This window comes from Toxotes jaculatrix, chromosome 7 (assembly GCF_017976425.1).
Source record: "Toxotes jaculatrix isolate fToxJac2 chromosome 7, fToxJac2.pri, whole genome shotgun sequence".
Taxonomy (NCBI): Eukaryota; Metazoa; Chordata; class Actinopteri; family Toxotidae; genus Toxotes; species Toxotes jaculatrix.
Window position 1 is genome coordinate 24,143,159 of NC_054400.1, and position 18,789 is coordinate 24,161,947.

The 18,789-nt window shown below is 40.7% G+C and overlaps 2 protein-coding genes across 2 annotated transcripts; one reads left to right on the top strand and one right to left on the bottom strand.

The window, feature by feature from the left end:
* The first annotated feature begins 475 nt into the window (after positions 1–475).
* On the top strand, positions 476–4,616 carry rchy1 (ring finger and CHY zinc finger domain containing 1). Its single transcript, XM_041041340.1, has 9 exons — positions 476–574; positions 1,035–1,154; positions 1,318–1,433; positions 1,877–1,955; positions 2,052–2,096; positions 2,206–2,264; positions 2,640–2,669; positions 3,111–3,231; positions 3,415–4,616. Exons 1-9 carry the CDS (start codon positions 524–526, stop codon positions 3,610–3,612), a joined length of 819 nt encoding a protein of 272 aa, XP_040897274.1. The 5' UTR covers positions 476–523; the 3' UTR covers positions 3,613–4,616.
* A 331-nt stretch (positions 4,617–4,947) lies between these two features.
* Positions 4,948–18,359, bottom strand: lrp13 (low-density lipoprotein receptor related-protein 13). The gene is made up of 21 exons (XM_041042878.1): positions 18,296–18,359; positions 17,945–18,100; positions 17,283–17,498; positions 16,964–17,194; positions 16,306–16,521; positions 15,967–16,196; positions 15,089–15,218; positions 14,275–14,465; positions 13,975–14,161; positions 12,884–13,096; positions 12,576–12,759; positions 12,289–12,490; positions 11,943–12,107; positions 11,352–11,552; positions 10,037–10,586; positions 9,746–9,865; positions 9,362–9,469; positions 8,964–9,197; positions 8,439–8,820; positions 7,446–7,554; positions 4,948–5,616 (listed from the first exon to the last, which is right to left on the bottom strand). Exons 1-21 carry the CDS (start codon positions 18,357–18,359, stop codon positions 4,948–4,950), a joined length of 4,758 nt encoding a protein of 1,585 aa, XP_040898812.1.
* Positions 18,360–18,789: the final 430 nt, after the last annotated feature.

The window sequence follows — 18,789 nt, forward strand, 5'->3', positions numbered from 1 at the left end:
TGACCATTCTTTTAAAAGTTTAACTTTTATTTCCATCTCATATTTATGTATGTATATACTGCAGATATCTTTCGCAGTTTAGTTCTTAGTTATTCTGTTATTGGAATAGTGTTTATTTAATTTTGTTCTGGCCATATTGGCCTCTTACTTATATTTACTTACTGTACTGTACCCCTGCTGTTGCTAAATGCAATTTCCCCACTGAGGGACTAATAAAGGATTTTCTTATCTTATCTTCTTATCTCTGCCTATGATACAGAGGCTCACCTGAAAATGTCTTGCTTTGAAAATTCCAAAGATTAAACAGAGAAAAAGATATAAAGATATTCTGTCATGCCATCTTTCTTGTCACATCTATTCTTTTAACACTTAAACCAGTAAAAGTAATTTGCTGAGGGGTTTGGTTGACGCCTGTAACGGTAGAGGGCAGTATTGCGTGAGTCTACGTTACAAGGTATGAAGAAGAAGAGGAAGCAGGCAGCGTCGCATTGGAAGCGAAGAAGAGACCGGATTTGAAGGAAACATGGCTTCCTCTACTGGCTGTGAGCATTATGTTCGCAGCTGCTTGTTGAAAGTGAGTTAACTTTTTGAACTGTAATGCATATATTTGACTTGCACGCAGAGTGGAGGCATACCGGTGTTGAATATGTCTATACCTCTGCTCACCCTCTGCTAGCTAACGTTAGTTACTTAAACACTACCCGGTTACAACTGTGTCATTACGACATATTTGTTAGTGTCATGCATGGTTTTTATGTGTTAGCCTCATGGAGTGCATGCTTTGAGAGTTTAGTCAATGTCAGACCATCTGTTAACTTATCACTCACTATTTCAGTCATACGTGCTGCTTATTTGTTGCATAATTATGTGTTTATAAAGTTAAGAAGCGGAGACTTTAATTTGACTTCTACCATAAACTTCCTGGTTTGCAGCAGCCAGAAAAAATAAATATTTGTGGTTACACCAAGGTATCATGTTTGCCTGCAATATGAGTATGATTGACATAACCGGCATCACGTTTCGATGCACTGCAGGCACCCTGCTGTGGTAAACTGTACGTGTGTCGGCTGTGCCATGATGCAGAGGAAGACCACCAGATGGATCGATTCAAAGTCAGAGAGGTGCAGTGCTCTGAGTGTCAGACAGTGCAACAGGTAAAACAACTGCAGCTGATATGTTTCGACTCCACTGTCAGCTGTAGCAAGAGCACTCAGTGATGTTAAATGTCCCCTTTCCTTTATGTTGTGGTTGTTCATGTAGTTGTTAGCTCACATCAATATAAATAAATGAGACAAATGTAAGATATCCCTCTTTTAGGCACAGCAGACTTGCCAGCAGTGTCATGTGCAGTTTGGAGAGTATTACTGTGACATCTGCCACTTGTTTGACAAGGATAAGAAGCAGTACCATTGTCAGCCCTGTGGAATATGCAGGTGAGCAACAGTAGAGTGTAGACAGCACTTGTTATATAGCTTGTTACAAATCTTTTTATCATTATAGCCTTAGATGATAAGGACAATGACAATGGATATTTGGGGAAAAAAGGTAAAAATGTCTCAAGGTGAAAACCTTTTTAAACTTGGATGCATAATTTTCCTTATATGCATAATTTTTCTTTCTACATGGCTAATTCAGGTTAATTCAAAGACAAAATCATAGTGTAGTGACTATTCTTACTTAATGCCTGTGTGTGATTCTGCCAATGACTTTTCCAACAAGCACACAGAATGTAAAAAAATGAATACAACTTTTGCTTTTGCTTCCATGCAGTGAAGCAATTTACATCTCAGTGTTAGTATGTCGTCTTTTAGCATCCACTCACATGTATGGGAGGTAATACATCTGTGTCACTGGCACTGTGGTTTGGCCCCTACAGGATTGGACCCAGAGAGAAGTATTTCCATTGTGAGAAGTGCAATCTGTGTTTAGCTCAGAATCTACAGGGAAACCACAAGGTGATTATTACCCTGCGCCTGTTTCTGATGCATACATATAATATTTTTCTGTTATATCCTCACTGCTTTTATTTACAATTGTTTTTTATGTTTCAGTGTGTTGAAAATGTGTCAAGGCAGAACTGCCCAGTGTGTATGGAGGTAATAAAGCACATAATGTGTTCGGACACGGTATAGAGAGAGAAGTTGGATTTGTATCCAGTCCATTGCTTTCTTTGCAATTTGATATAATTTTCTTTTATATGTGCAGGACATTCACACGTCCAGAGTTGGAGCTCACGTTCTTCCATGCGGACATCTTTTACACAAGTATGACTCATTATTCTCTAAATACTAGTAGCTCAGGGTTATGGAATTGAATTGTGCATGTTTTGTAATAACGCTGCAGCAAGAATACATGAATTTTGGACTTTGTCCTGATAGAATTCAAGACAAATTGACTACTCTATATTCTGTGTTAAAAAAAAAATATATAATAGTACAATAATAGTATCTTTAAAACAAAAAAGATAAATATAATTACAAACATGAAGAGAACTGAAAAATATTCAGTTATTGATGATGTAGACTAATAAATCAACATGTTATATTTTAAAGCCTTGCATAATCCTTAAATAACTTTTGTGGATATTTTAAAACGTGCTATGACATAAAGGTAACAACTAACTTGTTCATTCTCTGCAGGACCTGCTTTGATGACATGGTCAGAAGGGGGTATGTCTAATAAGTCATTTTTCCTGATAATTTATAAGGTTTTGTTGAAGGTTATGTATTAATCATTTGTTTGTTTCACATAAACATTTCTGGAGTAACTGAGTCCTTTCTTAAACATCAGTTAAACGAGAAGTTTAACTTTCTCGAATGCAGAAACTGATGGTTTCTGTATTCGAGATGTTCTCATCTCACTGCACTGTCAGTCTGCTCCAGCACAGACACACACACACACACAAAAAAAAATGCGGCATTGTAGTGTCTCCTATCAGAGTTTGAATAAGTAATCCATAGGTCTGGGGTAGGTGATAAACCCAGTTACCAACCTCCTGCGTGTTTACAGTAACCATGTTACTATAGTGTGTGTAACCTGGTGAATAAAGTTCATGTAAAGGCTCTGAGTGACATCTTCCACTAAATGTAATTCTTCCTTGTTTGTTTTAGAGCCTACCGCTGCCCACTGTGTATGCACTCTGCCTGGAACATGGAGGACCACTGGGATCAGATGGATGTAGAGATCTCTCTGTCACCGATGCCCTCTGAATACAGGGATGCTACTGTCAAAGTACGACCTCAGTAAATGCAATAAAATGCCCCAGTAATATTTTCATTTAGTTAAACAAAGGTTTGAATTACTGATGGATCAGTTTCAAATTGTTTTAGACATGAATTCTGCGGCATTTTGTGTCTCATTCAATCCAGTTTACATGTAATCCATTACCTTTTGTTATTGTTTTCCTCCATCTAGATTATATGTAACGACTGCCAAGCCCATTGTACGGTGCCTTTCCACGTCCTGGGAATGAAGTGCAGCCGCTGTGGCTCGTACAACACAGCACAGGAAGGAGGACTCATCCAGCAGAGTCAACAACAACAGCCAGTGCAGAACACTGACAATGAGGCAGAAACAGACACAGAGTCCGAGAACCAAGATCAACCGGAGTAACCCATGCCACATTAGCTTTTCATCCAAACACAATGAGTGACGTTGGGCTAGTGCACATAATTGTTGTAACCTTCATTGATTGTAACAGTAGACTGGGCCAATATTAATTGATTGTATATATACGACAAAAAAAAATCCATCTATTTTCTGTACTGGCTTATCCTCTTCAGGGCAGGAACCTATCCCAGCATGCACTGGGTGACATGAATTGTACACCCTGAACAAAGGTTTGCCATATAGACTATATCTGCCTGTGTAAAAATCCTTAACACTCCACCAGGTTTGAAAACTTGTAAGACACAGCTGCCAATTAAAACTAGTCTCAATTAGAAGTCAACATGATTAATACTGTAGTAAGTCTGCACACTGACTTAACCGACATCCTCGCAGCACAGCACAAGGCAGTGGCTGTAAAGAATTTGTAAAAGTCGGACCCACACACGGAAATAAAAATGGACTGAGTGAAAAGGAAAGAGTCACAGGGCATTTGTGCAGAAATAAACTCTGGAAGGTGCAGATGTTTCAGTCCATGTACGTACTATCCTCGGTACAACATTTGCACCACTTCCACTGATCATTTTTTGGTTCTGCATGTGAGTCAAAGATTGAAGAGACAGCATTTTTCTACATTTGACTTAATTCCTGGGTGTGGATCCAATTCATTGTGACATCTTAGATCAGAAATTGATGCTTCTTACTCAGACACACAAATCAAATATAAACCAAAGTTCCATCACCGAGATTCAAAGCACAAAAGCAGAACTTCTAGGTCTTTAAATTTTTGTCTGTTAAACCTGCATGATGAGCTGAGATATATTACAAATAAAGATACTTCATTGGCACAATGATTACTGATTGGTATGGTCTGAAATTCGATCTCTATTCTCTATGTCCTGTCCCTGAATTCTGGTACTGTTTGTGTTTTTTGTGTCTTTGTTTCTTGCAGGTGTAACATTTGGTTATCTTTACAATGACAGTAACGCAAACTCCCAATAAAAAACACTACTGAATATTATTGTTGTGCATTATCTTCAAAACCAGTCAACGAATTAGAGACGAGAACGTTTAATCGCATGGTGTCGTTAGCCAAGGTGTAAATTCTACAAATGGACAAGCAATACATTTCCCTTGTCTTTACATAGCAGTCATTATACTAGCACCATTTCAACAGTATTACCACTAATCAAGGAAATGTAAATTAAAAGCAAAGTCTAGTCTGAATGTTTAGACTTGACATTACAAGAGTATGAAGACAACGCTACATACATCTACAACTAAAATGGACCAAACCAGTAATCTGAAGTGCAACTAAAAAAAGGGTCACAGTTTCTAGAATCAAATGCTATCACCTCTGGGTGGATCCGGCTCAGGGGTCCTGAACTGGAAAGTGAAACAAACAGGAACACCGGTCAGGGCGGTGCCAATGGGGATTGGCAGGGGAGGGGTTGTGGAGAATGGTGGAAGTGTTGGTTTGATGATGTGTGGAGGAAAGGGTGGAGTGGCACCCTGGGGGAATCCTTGGTATGTGGCGGTAGTGACTTGTGGTTGAGTTGTGCCACCAATACCTATGATTATATCAGTTTCTGTTATCCCTGGGTGTAGAGAGACCTCCGTATCTGGTAGAACATGCATGGTGTCAGCGTTAACTGAGTCCTGTGCAGGATCAGGCATATCCTGAGAAATGTCTATGCCCAGGGGAGTTTGTGAAGGATCGTCTGGAAAGAGTTGTAAGGCATCAGTGTCAGTAGAGGATTGTGGATCCCCAAGATCTGGCAGGGCTGAAGTGTTGAGTGTGGCTGCAGAAGATCCTGAGTCTGCAGAGGGAAGTAGGGCTGCAGTGTCTGTGGGGTCGGTCTCCTCTATAGCATTAGGAATGTCTGTCTCCGTAAAAGCTGGTGGCAGGGGATTCTGTGAAGGCCCGACATCAGCAGCAGTCTCTTCTGATGAATTGGATTCACTGGACTCTGATGACTTGGATGAATCTTCACCCTCACTTAGACAGACCTGTTTTTTATGATAAGGAATGAGACAAGTCCTCTTACATTGCTTTACAGTGGTGTAAATGTAGAAACAGAAGGGCAACTCACTGGTTTAGACATGGCTGCAGTCACCATGAAGACTGCACAAAGTGTAGTCTGTAGCATTGCCATTGCTGTGTTTCCTGTATTTGCTGAAACAAATAAACCATAAGCACTATACTGGTTAATTTCAGTGGATTCATGTGGCCAAGTAAATCCACTCAAGCACTGCACATGTATATTACTTGAGTTTTATTTTGTGCTAGTATATACTTCTACTCCTCTACATTTCAGAGGAAGATATTGCAGTTCGTAGTTTTCATATTATTCATCAGAAATAAAATCATACAATCAGCTTCTAAAACTTGATGCATTGTTCAAGCAAATAAATCTCCCTCTCATCATGTCATTTTACTCTGGAACTAATTCTTTAAATTTCTATTTTCTTATAAAAAATAAAAGATATCTGTAAGTGCAGCAGAAATATTCCAACCTGTTTTCAGCTGCAAATCAACTTGTTTCAAGAATTTCGTAAAATCAACCTTTTCCTTATTCTATTGCTTTATTCTTTCCCAGTTCAAGATACAGACTCATTTCTAACGATTTGTTAGTATGGATTTGAGTTCCACCATTCAGTTCAATAAAAATTTTTCATTCCAAAATAAAGCACAAAAACATCTCTTACAATATAATGAAAGTTTAGTATGAAAATTAGCCACAAAAATGTATCAATCCAAGCGATCAGTCTACATCAGGTTATAGAGGTTTTTGGTTTTTTTTAATAATAAAGCTTTTTTGATTTCAAGACCTACCTTGATTGGTATCCTCTTATCCCTGCATATCATAAGGATCCAGCAGACTAGCTCTAAAATGTATCAACTCTGCCAAAAGCAATTTGGTAAATGATCATTTCTGCTTAGCCCTGCATTTATACAGCGGTTTATATGTGTGGGTACAATAAACCAGTAATTCATCCTCTGGTTCGTGTCATTAGCGTTATTCACTCTGGCTCTGACTCACGAACAGTGGAAGCTAAATCACCGAACACCCCCAGACACAGTGAAATTAAAGAGTGCTAAAAACTCTTTGAGGAGAATAAGGACACCAGAAATGTGCATCCATGAGCAAAGTAAACATGGGTTTTGTGGTTTTGGAGTGAACAATGGGAGGAATCTGGTTTAGACTTTAAATACACATCGGCACAGTTTCTTATGGTAATGTATCATCATGCATATGCATCACACATGCAACAAAGGAAGCATCCTTATATGAAAAAAAAAACACCAGTCACATTTGTTCTCATAATTTACAAGGACAGTAACAGTCAATTAAAAAGAAAATGCTTTGCCAACCCTACAGTACAAATCAGGAATGCGAGTACCGAATTAGTGGCTGAGGAAGTACTGTTATTTAAGCACCAACACCACAATGGAGAAACACAAAAAGTTCTGCATTGAAACTTTTAGAGAAGTCAAAATACATAAGAATTACCACCAGAAAAGTGCTAAAAGTAGCAAAAGCATTCATAGAGTAGAATGGCCCCTTTTCCCTTACTATATGACCAGATTATTACTGATGCTTTAGTGTGTCCAAGACAAGAAATCTTCTTTGGTGGCAATTTTTAAATAACTTAACAGCAAACAGTGGAAAATGCAAAGTGTTTATTTAAAATGTCTCTTGCCCATATTTCAGCCTCAGTCCACAGATGATACCGCTTCCTGTAGAGAAAGAAAGAAAGAACAGTCAGACTCAACCCACAAGCACAGCAAGACGAATTGGGAACCTGCTAATTCATGGAGTTTTTGGGAGGTCCACCTCTGGCTTTTCTGTGTCTACTGGGGCAGTTTGTGTACTGGGGGTGGTCTCAGCTTTGTTCGCCAGGTCTGTCATACTTGTTTCCTTCACAGCTGCTGAGTTGGCTCTCCTGCAGGAAGGAAAAGGAAGAATGTAGTTCTATGCCACCTCCATACTGTCAAGCAGCAAACACGTTTAACACTCTCCCCAAATGCAGAAATATACTAAATTGTTGAGATCGATCTTTCTAAAACTGGCTGTTGGCAGTCTATCCCGTCATTGAGTATCTCTCAAAAGGGACATATGAATCTATTCATCTATAAGATTTTAGCCATGCTAGCAGCGTAACTCTGTGGATGGCAATGTTAGTTAGTCCACTTTGTTCAGACTGAAATCGCTCAGCATCTTTTGGATGGTTGCTATGAATTTTGTACAGACAGTCACATCCCTAGATAATGACTCCTCCTCCCTTTGGTGATCCTTTTACTTTCAATCTAGTGCTGCCACGGGCTTGATATTTTTCAGTTAAATGTCTCAACTCATGGACTGCCATGAAATTTGGTATAGATATTCATGTTTCCCCCAGGATGAATCTTCATGACTATGGTGATCTCTCAACTTTTTAAAACTCATATTTAATGGATGTGATGTTATATTCACAGTATTTTAGTCCGCGCAGCCAGTTCTAATCATACATCTCTCTTTGATGACATGAAGGTTCATAAGTTGTTAAAGGGGAATCATTCCCATCACTAACATCCATCCCATATGATATGAATATTGGCATTGTCACTGTGAGCATGTTAGCATGCTGATGTGCAATTTCCCCATTGTGGGACTATTAAAGGTTTATCTTATCTTATCTTATGTTAGTATTTAGCTCAGAGTGTGGCAGTGCCTTATAGAGCTCATAGTTTTATTTTAAAAATGTAAAAGTTGATGTCTTAAAAGGACAATGTCAAGCTTCGTGTTTGTGACAGGAGGATTTCTAATTATTTAGTAAAACTGAAAAACCTCATGTTCGCACTCTTCTTCCTCTTGAACACCACTGCCATCACAGCAATGACCACCACTCCTGCACAGAGCCCTGCAGCGCCGTAGACAATAGGACCCTGCATGGTCTTCAGGAGATGGTCCTGACAGGAATCACCGCTGTAGCCTAGCGAACACACACACGTTGTGTCCCCAGTGATTTCCACACAGCGTCCATTGCCACTGCAACGTCTCTGGCTGCATTGCTGTGCGTTCAAGTTCATGAGCTGGCCGCTGACATTGAGGGTGGTGTTCAGGTCAGTGATTTCAGACAGAGGAGGGAGAAGGGAGGGAGGAGGAGATGAGTTGAAAGGCTGGGCAGGAGGAAGAACCTTGACTCCTGACCACTGCTTCAGGTTGACACCTAAAGACGACAGTAAAGTGTTTCAGCCAAGAATCCATGTGGTTTTTAAGTTCTTGAGGATTAAAGTGTACTTATGTCTACTTGACTGTATTATGAGGTCTTCTAGTACTTATTGCTTTTTAAAAAGAGGTATAAATGCTCACAGTTCTCGTCCGAGTGGTCGGAGCAATCTACATGCCCGTTACAGAACTTCTCAATAGGCTGGCATGTGAGTTGATCCAAACATGGCCGTCTCCCAGCTGGGCAGCCCTGCTCTGGGATGCAGTGGGTGGTATTCACAAGGATGTGATCATGGCCACACATGCATGTCCGACCTCCTGAGGTGGCAAGGCATAAGTGCTGGCAGTTGCCGTTGTTTTCTGTGCACTGGTTAGAACCTGTCGTAACAAGCGACTGTCAATCAGCTGGACTTTGCGATGTTTGTTTTTTGGCATCAGATCGCATTTGGAAGCATCTAAATTGGTAGCTCCAAGCTGTATTAACACCAACAAGAAATTGCCCCTTTGTGACCCAGGAATCCAGAAGTATGATTCTTACATACCAGTCTGACTTGACTTGCTGAATGCCTTCAAGCTGACCACTTGTGTGCCAACTTCAAACCACAACTTGTTCTGCTGCTGCTCATCTCTGTACCAGAGCCTGGTCTTATCTGAGGAGAAAGTCAGACACAAAGCAATGTAGCACCATGAAAAAATACAGAAAAGATCATGATACAAATTCAAATGACACTCATAGCTTGATCTTTTACTATTGTATTTCAAACTCAGAGGTTATGAAACCATTTTCCCATTGTGAAAATTATGCTGACTGAGGTGAGAAATAATTCAAGGTCGAGTTATGTTGTGGAACAGCACCACCTCCTAGTTGGTGCCCCTCATATTGGCATTAGGTGTTGTTTAATTTAGCACATACTATGAGACATTACCATTGACAGTCATCCATAGCAGTGTATCATCACTCAGAGCCACAGCAGCCAGGCCATCACCAGCCTTCAACTCTCTGTATCCAGATCCATCAAGCTGGACAGAGCCAATGGTCCCTAAAGCTGGGACACAATCCATGATATGTTACTGCTTCTGTAAATGACAATTTAGAGCTATATTCCAAAGTATTCTTGACTTTTAGTGAATTAAAACGTATAAAAACAAAAACTTTCCATAACTATTTATGTTGAAAATTATAAAAATTTTTAACTTTTTTTTCTCTTTTTTCTTACCAGAGTCAGCCCAGTAGATTGTGTCCCCATTACTGGAAAAGACCAGAGATGTGGCTTGAACAGCATCCTTCCACACCACCCTCCGCTCAGTACCATCCATGTTGGCACACTCTACAGTAGCCACAGTGCCTGTGCCCTGCAGAGCCAGGTTGGTGAAACACACTCTCCCACTCGGAGGATGGAGAGCAATGGACTCCACTCTACCAATACCCTCCTTTATGAGAACAGCAGTGTGTGCACCCATGATGGAGGTGACCTGCAGGCGGGGCTGTTTGTTGCTGCTCCAGTACACATCAAGTGTCACCCAGTCCAGGGCCATGGCAGTGATTGTGTCACCCAGGAGTTTGAGAACCTGGCCTTGGGAGACCAAGTCTGAGTCCTTCAACTTGAAGGAGCTGAGTGAAGTTGTGCCGTCATCTGTCAAGAACAGGGTGTGGTCACGTAGGCTGTAGTCCATGATGGCAGCTTCGTTGACATTAGGCAACTGCAGGGCCAGGTGTTCAGGCCAGCCCTTCAGCTCTGCTGCTGTGTGTTGGGTCTGTAAGTAGATCTGCAGACATAATTGGGATTAAACACACATTTTTGTTTTAAAAAATATATAAATAACAGTGAGGTATGCACGTAAGGTATATTTACAAGATATGTAAATTTTCTTACACACTAGTTGTAAGTTACAGCCAACAGAAGTATTATTATTATTATTATTATTACTATTGATAATTTTATGCAGAAGATGGTGGGGGGTGATTTAGAGTAAAATATATTATATTGTGTGACAGCCTTTGGCATGTATGACTTTAGTTCTAATGCATCTTAGCCTTTAAGAACAGCTCAATATTGCACTGCCCAGTTAATGTAGTTTAGCATGACTGTAAAACAGAGGGAAACAAATAACCAGCAAATAACCTAAGTAACTAACTAAAAAAAAATAAAATAAAATCCACCTGCCACAATTAACTTATTGATATAATGCGCTCTTTTGTCATGTACAGAACCTGAAGTGTAGGGTTACAACTATTTCTTGGCCAGTATTAGCAGTATTCTTGGCCAGTAAATCCACTTCTCAAACATAACTGGGAAGTGGACAAACTATCCATTTCCCCTGTTTCAAGTCTTTGTTCTAAGCTAAGCCACTGCCAGCTGTAACTTCATATTTACCGCACAGACTTGAGAATGGTAACAGTTCTCTCATCTAATTCCAAGTCTTAGCAAAGAAAAAACAAATAATGCATTTCCAGTGATGTCCAGTGATGCCTTAAAGGTGTATCCTGCCATAGCAGATTAGACCTATGGTAACTATACATTATAGCAAAACCTGGGTGACAGTGGAAGGAGACAGCATCAGCAGGAACGCTGAATTGAACAGGCTGGAGCAGGTTAGGCCATCCTCAGCCAGTAACAGACCAGAGGGACACTTGCACACGGCTTTGGGTCCCGGGGCCAACACACACATGTGGGAACAGTCCATCTTCTCACAGGGGTTTTGTTTTCCCATCTGGAGCAATGGGTGGATAATCTGCAAACCAAACAGGGAACACAACATATTTTCATTATGCTGCTTTTTGGCACTTTACAATTCATGATGATAGAAAAAAATAAAACACTGAAAGAAATTATAAATGTACCACGTGCTAGAAAAGTAGTAATGTTTCAAACACCAGCCGCAATTTTTGCACAAGTGACTCCAGGATTTTTATAGTTTCCTAAACTGTGCCAAAATGGGTTAAAATCTTCATAAGTGGCAGGCTTCGAAAATACATCATAGCTCTGTGTGGGAAATGTAGCAAGGCGCTGTGAACACTTCACACATGTAGGTGGTCCAAATTCAGTTACAGAATCTATTCTACAAAACCAGCCCCATTTCCATCTGTGCTTAAACATCCTTACTTCTAAACATTTTACTTACCTTCACACCAAAAGGCTGTCTGGGTCTTTTCAGGAGAACTTGGCGGTTTTTGCCAGAGATTTTATGAGCAGCCTGCACCACTCGCCGCTTGGCATCAGACCAGTAAAGCACGTCATTGAACACTGCCAGCGAGAATGGGTTGGTGGTCTCTTTCATCTGGAGGATCTGAAAATGACATTTGTACATAGCACATTTATTATTTAGGCATCTGACTTGCTGTTACTTCAGCTTTAGTGTGTAGGTGAAAGATTTGGGATGGATGCATCTAAGACTTGAAAAGAAAAACATCTTTCAAAGCCTAAAAACAAAGACAACAGAACAACATCCCCCTCTCAAAATGGTTTACCCGAATATCATCTCCATCCAGTGTCGCAGAGCCGATCACCCTGAGTCTTTCATCTGTCCAGTAGACTCTGTCAGAGATTGTGTCCACAGCCACGCCGCCAGGCCAGCCCAGACTGGAGTTCACCACTGCAGTCCTCTCTGATCCATCCATCCCAGCCCGTTCAATCTTCACTATATTACCAATCTCTGTCCAGAACATTAGCCTGGTAGAAAAAAAGACTCTGAATACTGATCTTAAGGTTTCTGTAAACACTGGAATGTTTGAGGACAAAATGTATTCATATCAACCCTTTTTGTGGCATCAAGGCCAGAGAGCGGGGCTGATCCAGATCTTCGTCCAGGATGACACTGTGGTCCAGTGACTTCACAGTGGTTGTTGCCAGTCTGATGGCAACAATCTGACTGTTCACCCCATCAATCCAGTACAGGTTCCTGCCCAGCCAGTCCACAGCTACAGAATCAGCCCGGACCCCTGTGGAAACAAATGGTGTCACAAGTGCTGAGGAGGTATCCTTATGCATGACAGTCATACTTATTCCTCTGACTTTTCTATTACGTAATATGCATGAGGTAACCTACATTTGTATTGCACCAACCTTTAATCAGAGTTCCTGTGGACTTCTGGTCCAGCGAGGACCACCTGATGCTTTCACTGTCCAGACTGACCCAGAAGACCCTCTGATCCCTCCAGTCATAGTCCAGAGACAGAATGGCTTTCTTGGCAGAGGAGGACAGCACATCTAGGCTGCCACTGCGCACTCCAAACAAGAAGAGGTCTGTCTGGACTGATGTCAACAGGAAGGGTTCACCTGATGGATGAGAAAAGATTATGCAAAAGTTCTTGTTGGTTCCAATCAGTGTGGCCTTGTGAGAGTGTGTTAAAATAGTTAAAAAGGATAATTGAGTTGATGTATTTATGGAAAAAAAAAAAGACAAAATGTTACTCAAGTGACATTAGATTTATACCCAATAAATATTTAATAAGGTATTCTGAGTTACCGTGCGGATACAGGACAAATGCGCTTACAAATTTGAAAACATTAAAATTAATGTTTAAGATTTTTGAAAATATATTGTTCCTTCATAGTTTTGATGTCTTCAGTATGAATCTACAATGTGGAAAATAATTTTAAAAAAAAGAAAGAAAAAACACTGAATGAGAAGGTGTGTCCAAACTTTTAACTGGTACTGTACTTATCTACATTTTTGGTTCAAAAAATGAGAAGATCAATACCACTCCAGTGTCTGTGTGCTAAATATGAAGCAACAGGTAGAAGCCTGTTACCTTAACATAAAGACGATGAGGGGAAACAGTTAGCTTGGCTCAGTCAAATAGGTACACAGATCTTGTCACTGCACCTGACCAAGAAATAGTCCGGCATGTAAAATGCAACTTGACAGTTCCACACTTTACACTTTGTTTCTTGGTACAAGATATTAATTTGAGTTTTAGTGCTTGTGGGTGAACTGCCTCATCTTCAGCCTGAACAAGACTAGCTGTTACCCTCTGCTTCCAGCATATACTGAGCTAAATGTCTCCTGAACACAGCTTCACATTTAACAGGTAGTATGAAAGTGTATGTCCTAAAGTGTCAAACTATGCTAAGTTGCAATATTTGTTCTTCACTTTGTTTCTACAATGCTTCCCCTCCAAACACTGTTCTTCAGCCTACTGAAAGGACTTTACCGGTGCTCTTGCAGTGGTGTCCTCCTGCTTCCACTATGAAGCCTGGGTGACAGTCACATTGGTAGGAGCCAGGAGTGTTGTTGCACAGCTGACTGCACACACCTGGGCTCCGACCTTCACACTCATCAATATCAACACAGGTCAGCCCGTCTTCCATGAGCCTGAACCCTGCTGTGCAGCGACAACGCTACACAGCAAGAACCGAGAATTAGAGGAGCTACAATTTTATTACAGACAGGAGACACTGTGTGTGCTTGAGGTTAATCAGTTTAGTTAAATTCTGAGATATAGGGTCCTCACCGTTCCCTGTGGTGTGCTGTAGCAGCTCTGGGAGCAGCGGCTGTTATCTGCCTCTGCACAGTTTATCTGGCAGCTGCCGCCCTCATCTGAGCCATCTGCGCAGTTGGTAATGCCGTTACACACCAGGACCGGATCCAGGCACTCCTGACTGCCACACTGGAACTGGTGAGGGAGGCAAGTCACCACCCCACCTGGTATGCACACACACTCAACATTTTTATGTTTAATACAGAGCAGAGTTTTGCAGGTGTTGAGCTACAGTTTGACAAAGATCCATTATTGAGTTACCATTTACAGTTTTCCTTTTTCTGTTTTCACATGTGGCTGATACATCAATTTTCTGAAAACTCAATCATACTGATGAACTGCAAGAACTCATGCGTTTTTTGTTTACTCTGAAATTGTATTGAGAAATGAGATTGTATCCTGTTCTCAGCCATCTTGTCTCCTCTGTACCTCGTTTTTTGTTAATATCCCCTTTGTTTTGGCACATGAATACTACGGTGAAAACCAAGGACAAATGTCAGTAAACACAAATGCAGCATTTACTAAAACAGCTCAATTTGTTTGAATATAGAGCAACTGTAACACTGCCCCATTATTAATATCATTTATTAAAAAGGAAAAGAACTGACTACATGAGTGGAGAAACATAGTTTGATGCATGTGAAAATGATGTGAATCATATACTGTGGCCTTCACGGTCACCAGATCTCATCCCAGTTGAACACCTATGGCACATTTTGGATTGATGTGTTAGAGAGCGCTCTCCACCAACATCATCAAAACATCTTAGGGTGGCGTTACTACTCACATTCAGTCTCATCACTGCCATCGTCACAGTCCTTCATGCCATCACACTTCCAGACTGTGGGGATACATTTGGTCTTTGATTTGCACGACCACTGGAACTCACCACAGTTCAGTGGAGCCACAGGACAATCCTAAATAGGAACCAATGGGTTATTTTACTGTCATCTTAACTGTTAAAAGTTTCACAATTTGTTTTGAAAACTGAGGCAACAGGATGCCATGATGAATGTTTAGGCCATTGGAGTACCTGTCTTTAAAACCCAATGTCATCAAGCACCTGCCTTGCTGAAGTACTCTAGAGCTGTGTCCCAAATCTATGCTACTAGCAAATTTTGGGCAGGTTTTCAGTCTATGGTATGTTTACACTGAAAAAAGGCCAAAAAAAGAATAATCATTAGAGTATGCATAACTAAAAATGAGATGCCTTGAGGAATACCTTAGAAAATATACATCTGAATCTGTATCAAAGTATGTTGATTTTTTGCATACTAACATGAACTAACAGAACATGTGGCATACTATAAAAAGAGGAGGAATATACCAGCTCAATGAGTGCCATTCTGACCCTGAGCTTTGACCATGTGGCAGAGGGGTAAGAGAAAACTTACAGTGAACATACAGTATTCTACTGCCATTATGTTTGATCACAATCTGTTTTCAGTTTTGTTTTAACTGAACTTCTCATTTTTCTCCAAGATACTTCAGTACTCAGCTGTTTTACTCAATTCTCCACATACATTTAGATAAAGCGTAATAAAAATCAGGTCCAACCTAGAAAACAGACTTTAATCAGTGTTTTAGGACTATACTTATCTTGCTCTTGAAAGCTTAATGCTTGGTAGAGAAAAACAAAGAAAACTTCCTTCCTTCAACATGCACCTTCTCATCAGTCCCATCTTTGCAGTCCTGATCTCCGTCACAGATCCACTCCTGTACCACACACTCCTTGCTCTGGGGGCAGCGGTGTTTGGTGGTGCAGACCGGTGCTTTGGTGCAGCTCTCCTCATCCGATCGGTCCCAGCAGTCTGGGTGACCATCACAACGGACTGTGGCCGACACACACTGGCCACTGGTGCACTTAAACTCAGCGGCACTGCAGCCCTCCTCAGCTACAGGGAAGAGGAGGAGACAATGATACCATTAGACAAGTGTCCTGTAAAAGCAAAGCTGATTAATCTAGTCAGAAGATAATGATTTCCTAGTTCAGTGACAGCCTACCACAGTTTGTCTCATCACTGCCATCCCGACAGTCCCTCTCTCCGTCACAGAGGAAGCTGTTAGGAATGCAGCGGCTCCTGTCATCACATTGGTGAGCACAGCCCTCCATGTGCTTGGCACATCCCAGTTCATCTGAGCGATCCTGACACTGTGGCACGCCATCACACACCTGGCTCTGCTCAATACACTTCTTTCCATGGGCACACTGAAACTGGTCTGCAGACGACACATGGCATAATCAGGGTGCTAGCAGGTTATATTTCAGACTGTGTGGTGTGTTCCCAGCTTCAGTGGATCCTGTGAACAATTTACGTTCACTACCCATGAATGATTGGTGTAATTATATACTTTTTGCCGTGAAAATGCAACCTAACATCACGTCAGATCCATTTGTTTTGACTCCAGTCATGTCAGTGCAGTTACATCTACTAACTGTCCTCATATAACATCAGTACATAGTGTGAAGTAAACTTGCTGGCTGTCTCTGTACCAACATCACTGGCAATATCCTGTACATTTAATATACTTGCGTGAAAGGTATTTATAATTCTGATGTGCTAAAATATAACTGAATGAATGCTACCCACTAAAGGGCAGTAAAGTCAGTCTTAACCCATGTACAGGAAATCACATCCACACAGACCAACCAACAGATTACCTGTCTCACATGCTGATAAACATTCTTCCTCATCTGAGCCATCTCTGCAGTCTGCTTCTCCATCACAGACATGATTGTAGAGGACACACTCTGAATTGTCCTTGCAGGGCTTGGAGCCCAAGGGACACTTGATGGTGGTAGATGGGCCAACAGATCTCAGAGGATCAAGGGTTGTACTGGTCATTTCTTCCTTTTCAAACTTGTCTTCCTCTCTGTCCTCTGATTTAGTTGCTAAATAAGATGAACAAATATAATGATGTTAATACAGATGTGATCATCTCCGGTAAGAGATCTATATTCTCAAATCATTTCAACCTACCACAGTTGGCCTCATCAGTGCCGTCTAAACAGTCCTTCTCTCTGTCGCAGATGAGTTTTGCAGGCAAGCAGCGACTCTTGTTGTCACAGTGATGAACACAGCCCTCTGTTTGTTTCATACACTGCAGTTCATCAGAACGGTCCTGACACTGAGGTACACCATCACAAACCTGGCCCCTTTCTATACACTTCTTCCCATGAGCACACTGGAATTGATCTGTTCAGATAAAAGCATTAGACATTATTAAAACAATTAATGGCTATGGCCAAAAAAAAAAAAGTTTATAACGGGCCACTTGTGCTTGCATATAAATCACTGATATGTTTTCATCTAGAATACTGAAACATTAAGGTGACTTAATAACCCAATATGATGATATACACTTAGTTGCCATTTTATGAGGGACACCTAGCTTAAAGTAAGGCAGTCTTATACAACAGTTCCACAATAAATCGTCCTTCATGAGAGTTGTAATGTTCGGTTTTTAGTCTTGTCTAGTCTGACTTCTTAACTCTTGTCAGTGATAGTCATAACGTTTAGTCATTCACAGAACTGCCCTATGTGGTAAACACTACCCATGGAGAGGTCAAAACAAACCTCAGAAAGTAATGGCAAGTAGTACCTGACTTCGCCATGAATTTTCTGTGGATTCAGTCTCATACCTCCATTGCATCCAGATGAACAGTCCTCTTCATCTGAACCATCCCTGCAGTCAGGCTCTCCATCACACATATGGCTGTAGAGGACACACTCTGAGCCATCCTTGCACAGTTTAGAGCCTAGTCCACACTTCAAAGGACTGCTTCCAGCTGATACAACTATTTAGATCAAGTGAACAAAAAGAGACTAAATGTATTTACTAGAATGGCTTTTTAAAAAAATCAGCCAATAATACATCACTCATTATGTGTCTGAACTGATAAGAATCACTTTGAATGCATTATAAATGTGTAAAGTCAAACCAGGCTGTTTTTGTCAAAGGTATAAAGGCATTTTTGTTACACCTGGCTCACCTTGCAAGGACCCTGACAGCTGCAACAAGACAGCACAAAAAACAAAAAACAAATATCCACCCATCGCCACAGACAAAATAGAACGGACCAAAGGCTGCCGAGTACGACAGTGTAGCGTTTTATAATAGTACCAGGTGAGGCCAATGTAATCTAATTGAACACCTGAGTGAGGGGAGGAGTTTATTGCTTCTTGCCATATACATTGACCCGAGCAGCTGTAGTTGTTTTTATATTATGCATAAATGGGAATAAAGATATTAAAACTTATACTGGACCTGAGTTAAAAAAAAAAAAAACAAAAGACTATAACTAAATCATTGATTTCTTTTTTTCCCCCCTGCTTTTAATCCACTATTGCATTTTGATGTCCTGTGAAAATGCAGAGCAAAAACTTAAAAATACCTCTGCCTCCAAACCTCTCTGAATGATAGATATAAAGCCATGCTGTCAAATAAACTATAAGGGTTGTCAAGGACATGGGCCCGTATTCAGAG

What these genes read in the sequence shown, in the direction of transcription:
- rchy1 (XM_041041340.1), top strand. Translation starts at nt 524, where the DNA reads ATGGCTTCCTCTACTGGCTGTGAGCATTATGTTCGCAGCTGCTTGTTG. An exon ending in TTCGCAGCTGCTTGTTGAAA is followed by an intron (nt 575 to 1,034) that starts GTGAGTTAACTT and finishes GATGCACTGCAG; the next exon opens with GCACCCTGCTGTGGTAAACT. An exon ending in ACTGCCCAGTGTGTATGGAG is followed by an intron (nt 2,097 to 2,205) that starts GTAATAAAGCAC and finishes TTATATGTGCAG; the next exon opens with GACATTCACACGTCCAGAGT.
- lrp13 (XM_041042878.1), bottom strand. Translation starts at nt 18,359, where the DNA reads ATGGGTGGATATTTGTTTTTTGTTTTTTGTGCTGTCTTGTTGCAGCTG. An exon ending in TGGCAGTGATGAGACTGAAT is followed by an intron (nt 14,466 to 15,088) that starts GTGAGTAGTAAC and finishes TGTGCATACCAG; the next exon opens with GTGGGGTGGTGACTTGCCTC. An exon ending in CAGCAAGTCAAGTCAGACTG is followed by an intron (nt 9,198 to 9,361) that starts GTATGTAAGAAT and finishes TTGTTACGACAG; the next exon opens with GTTCTAACCAGTGCACAGAA.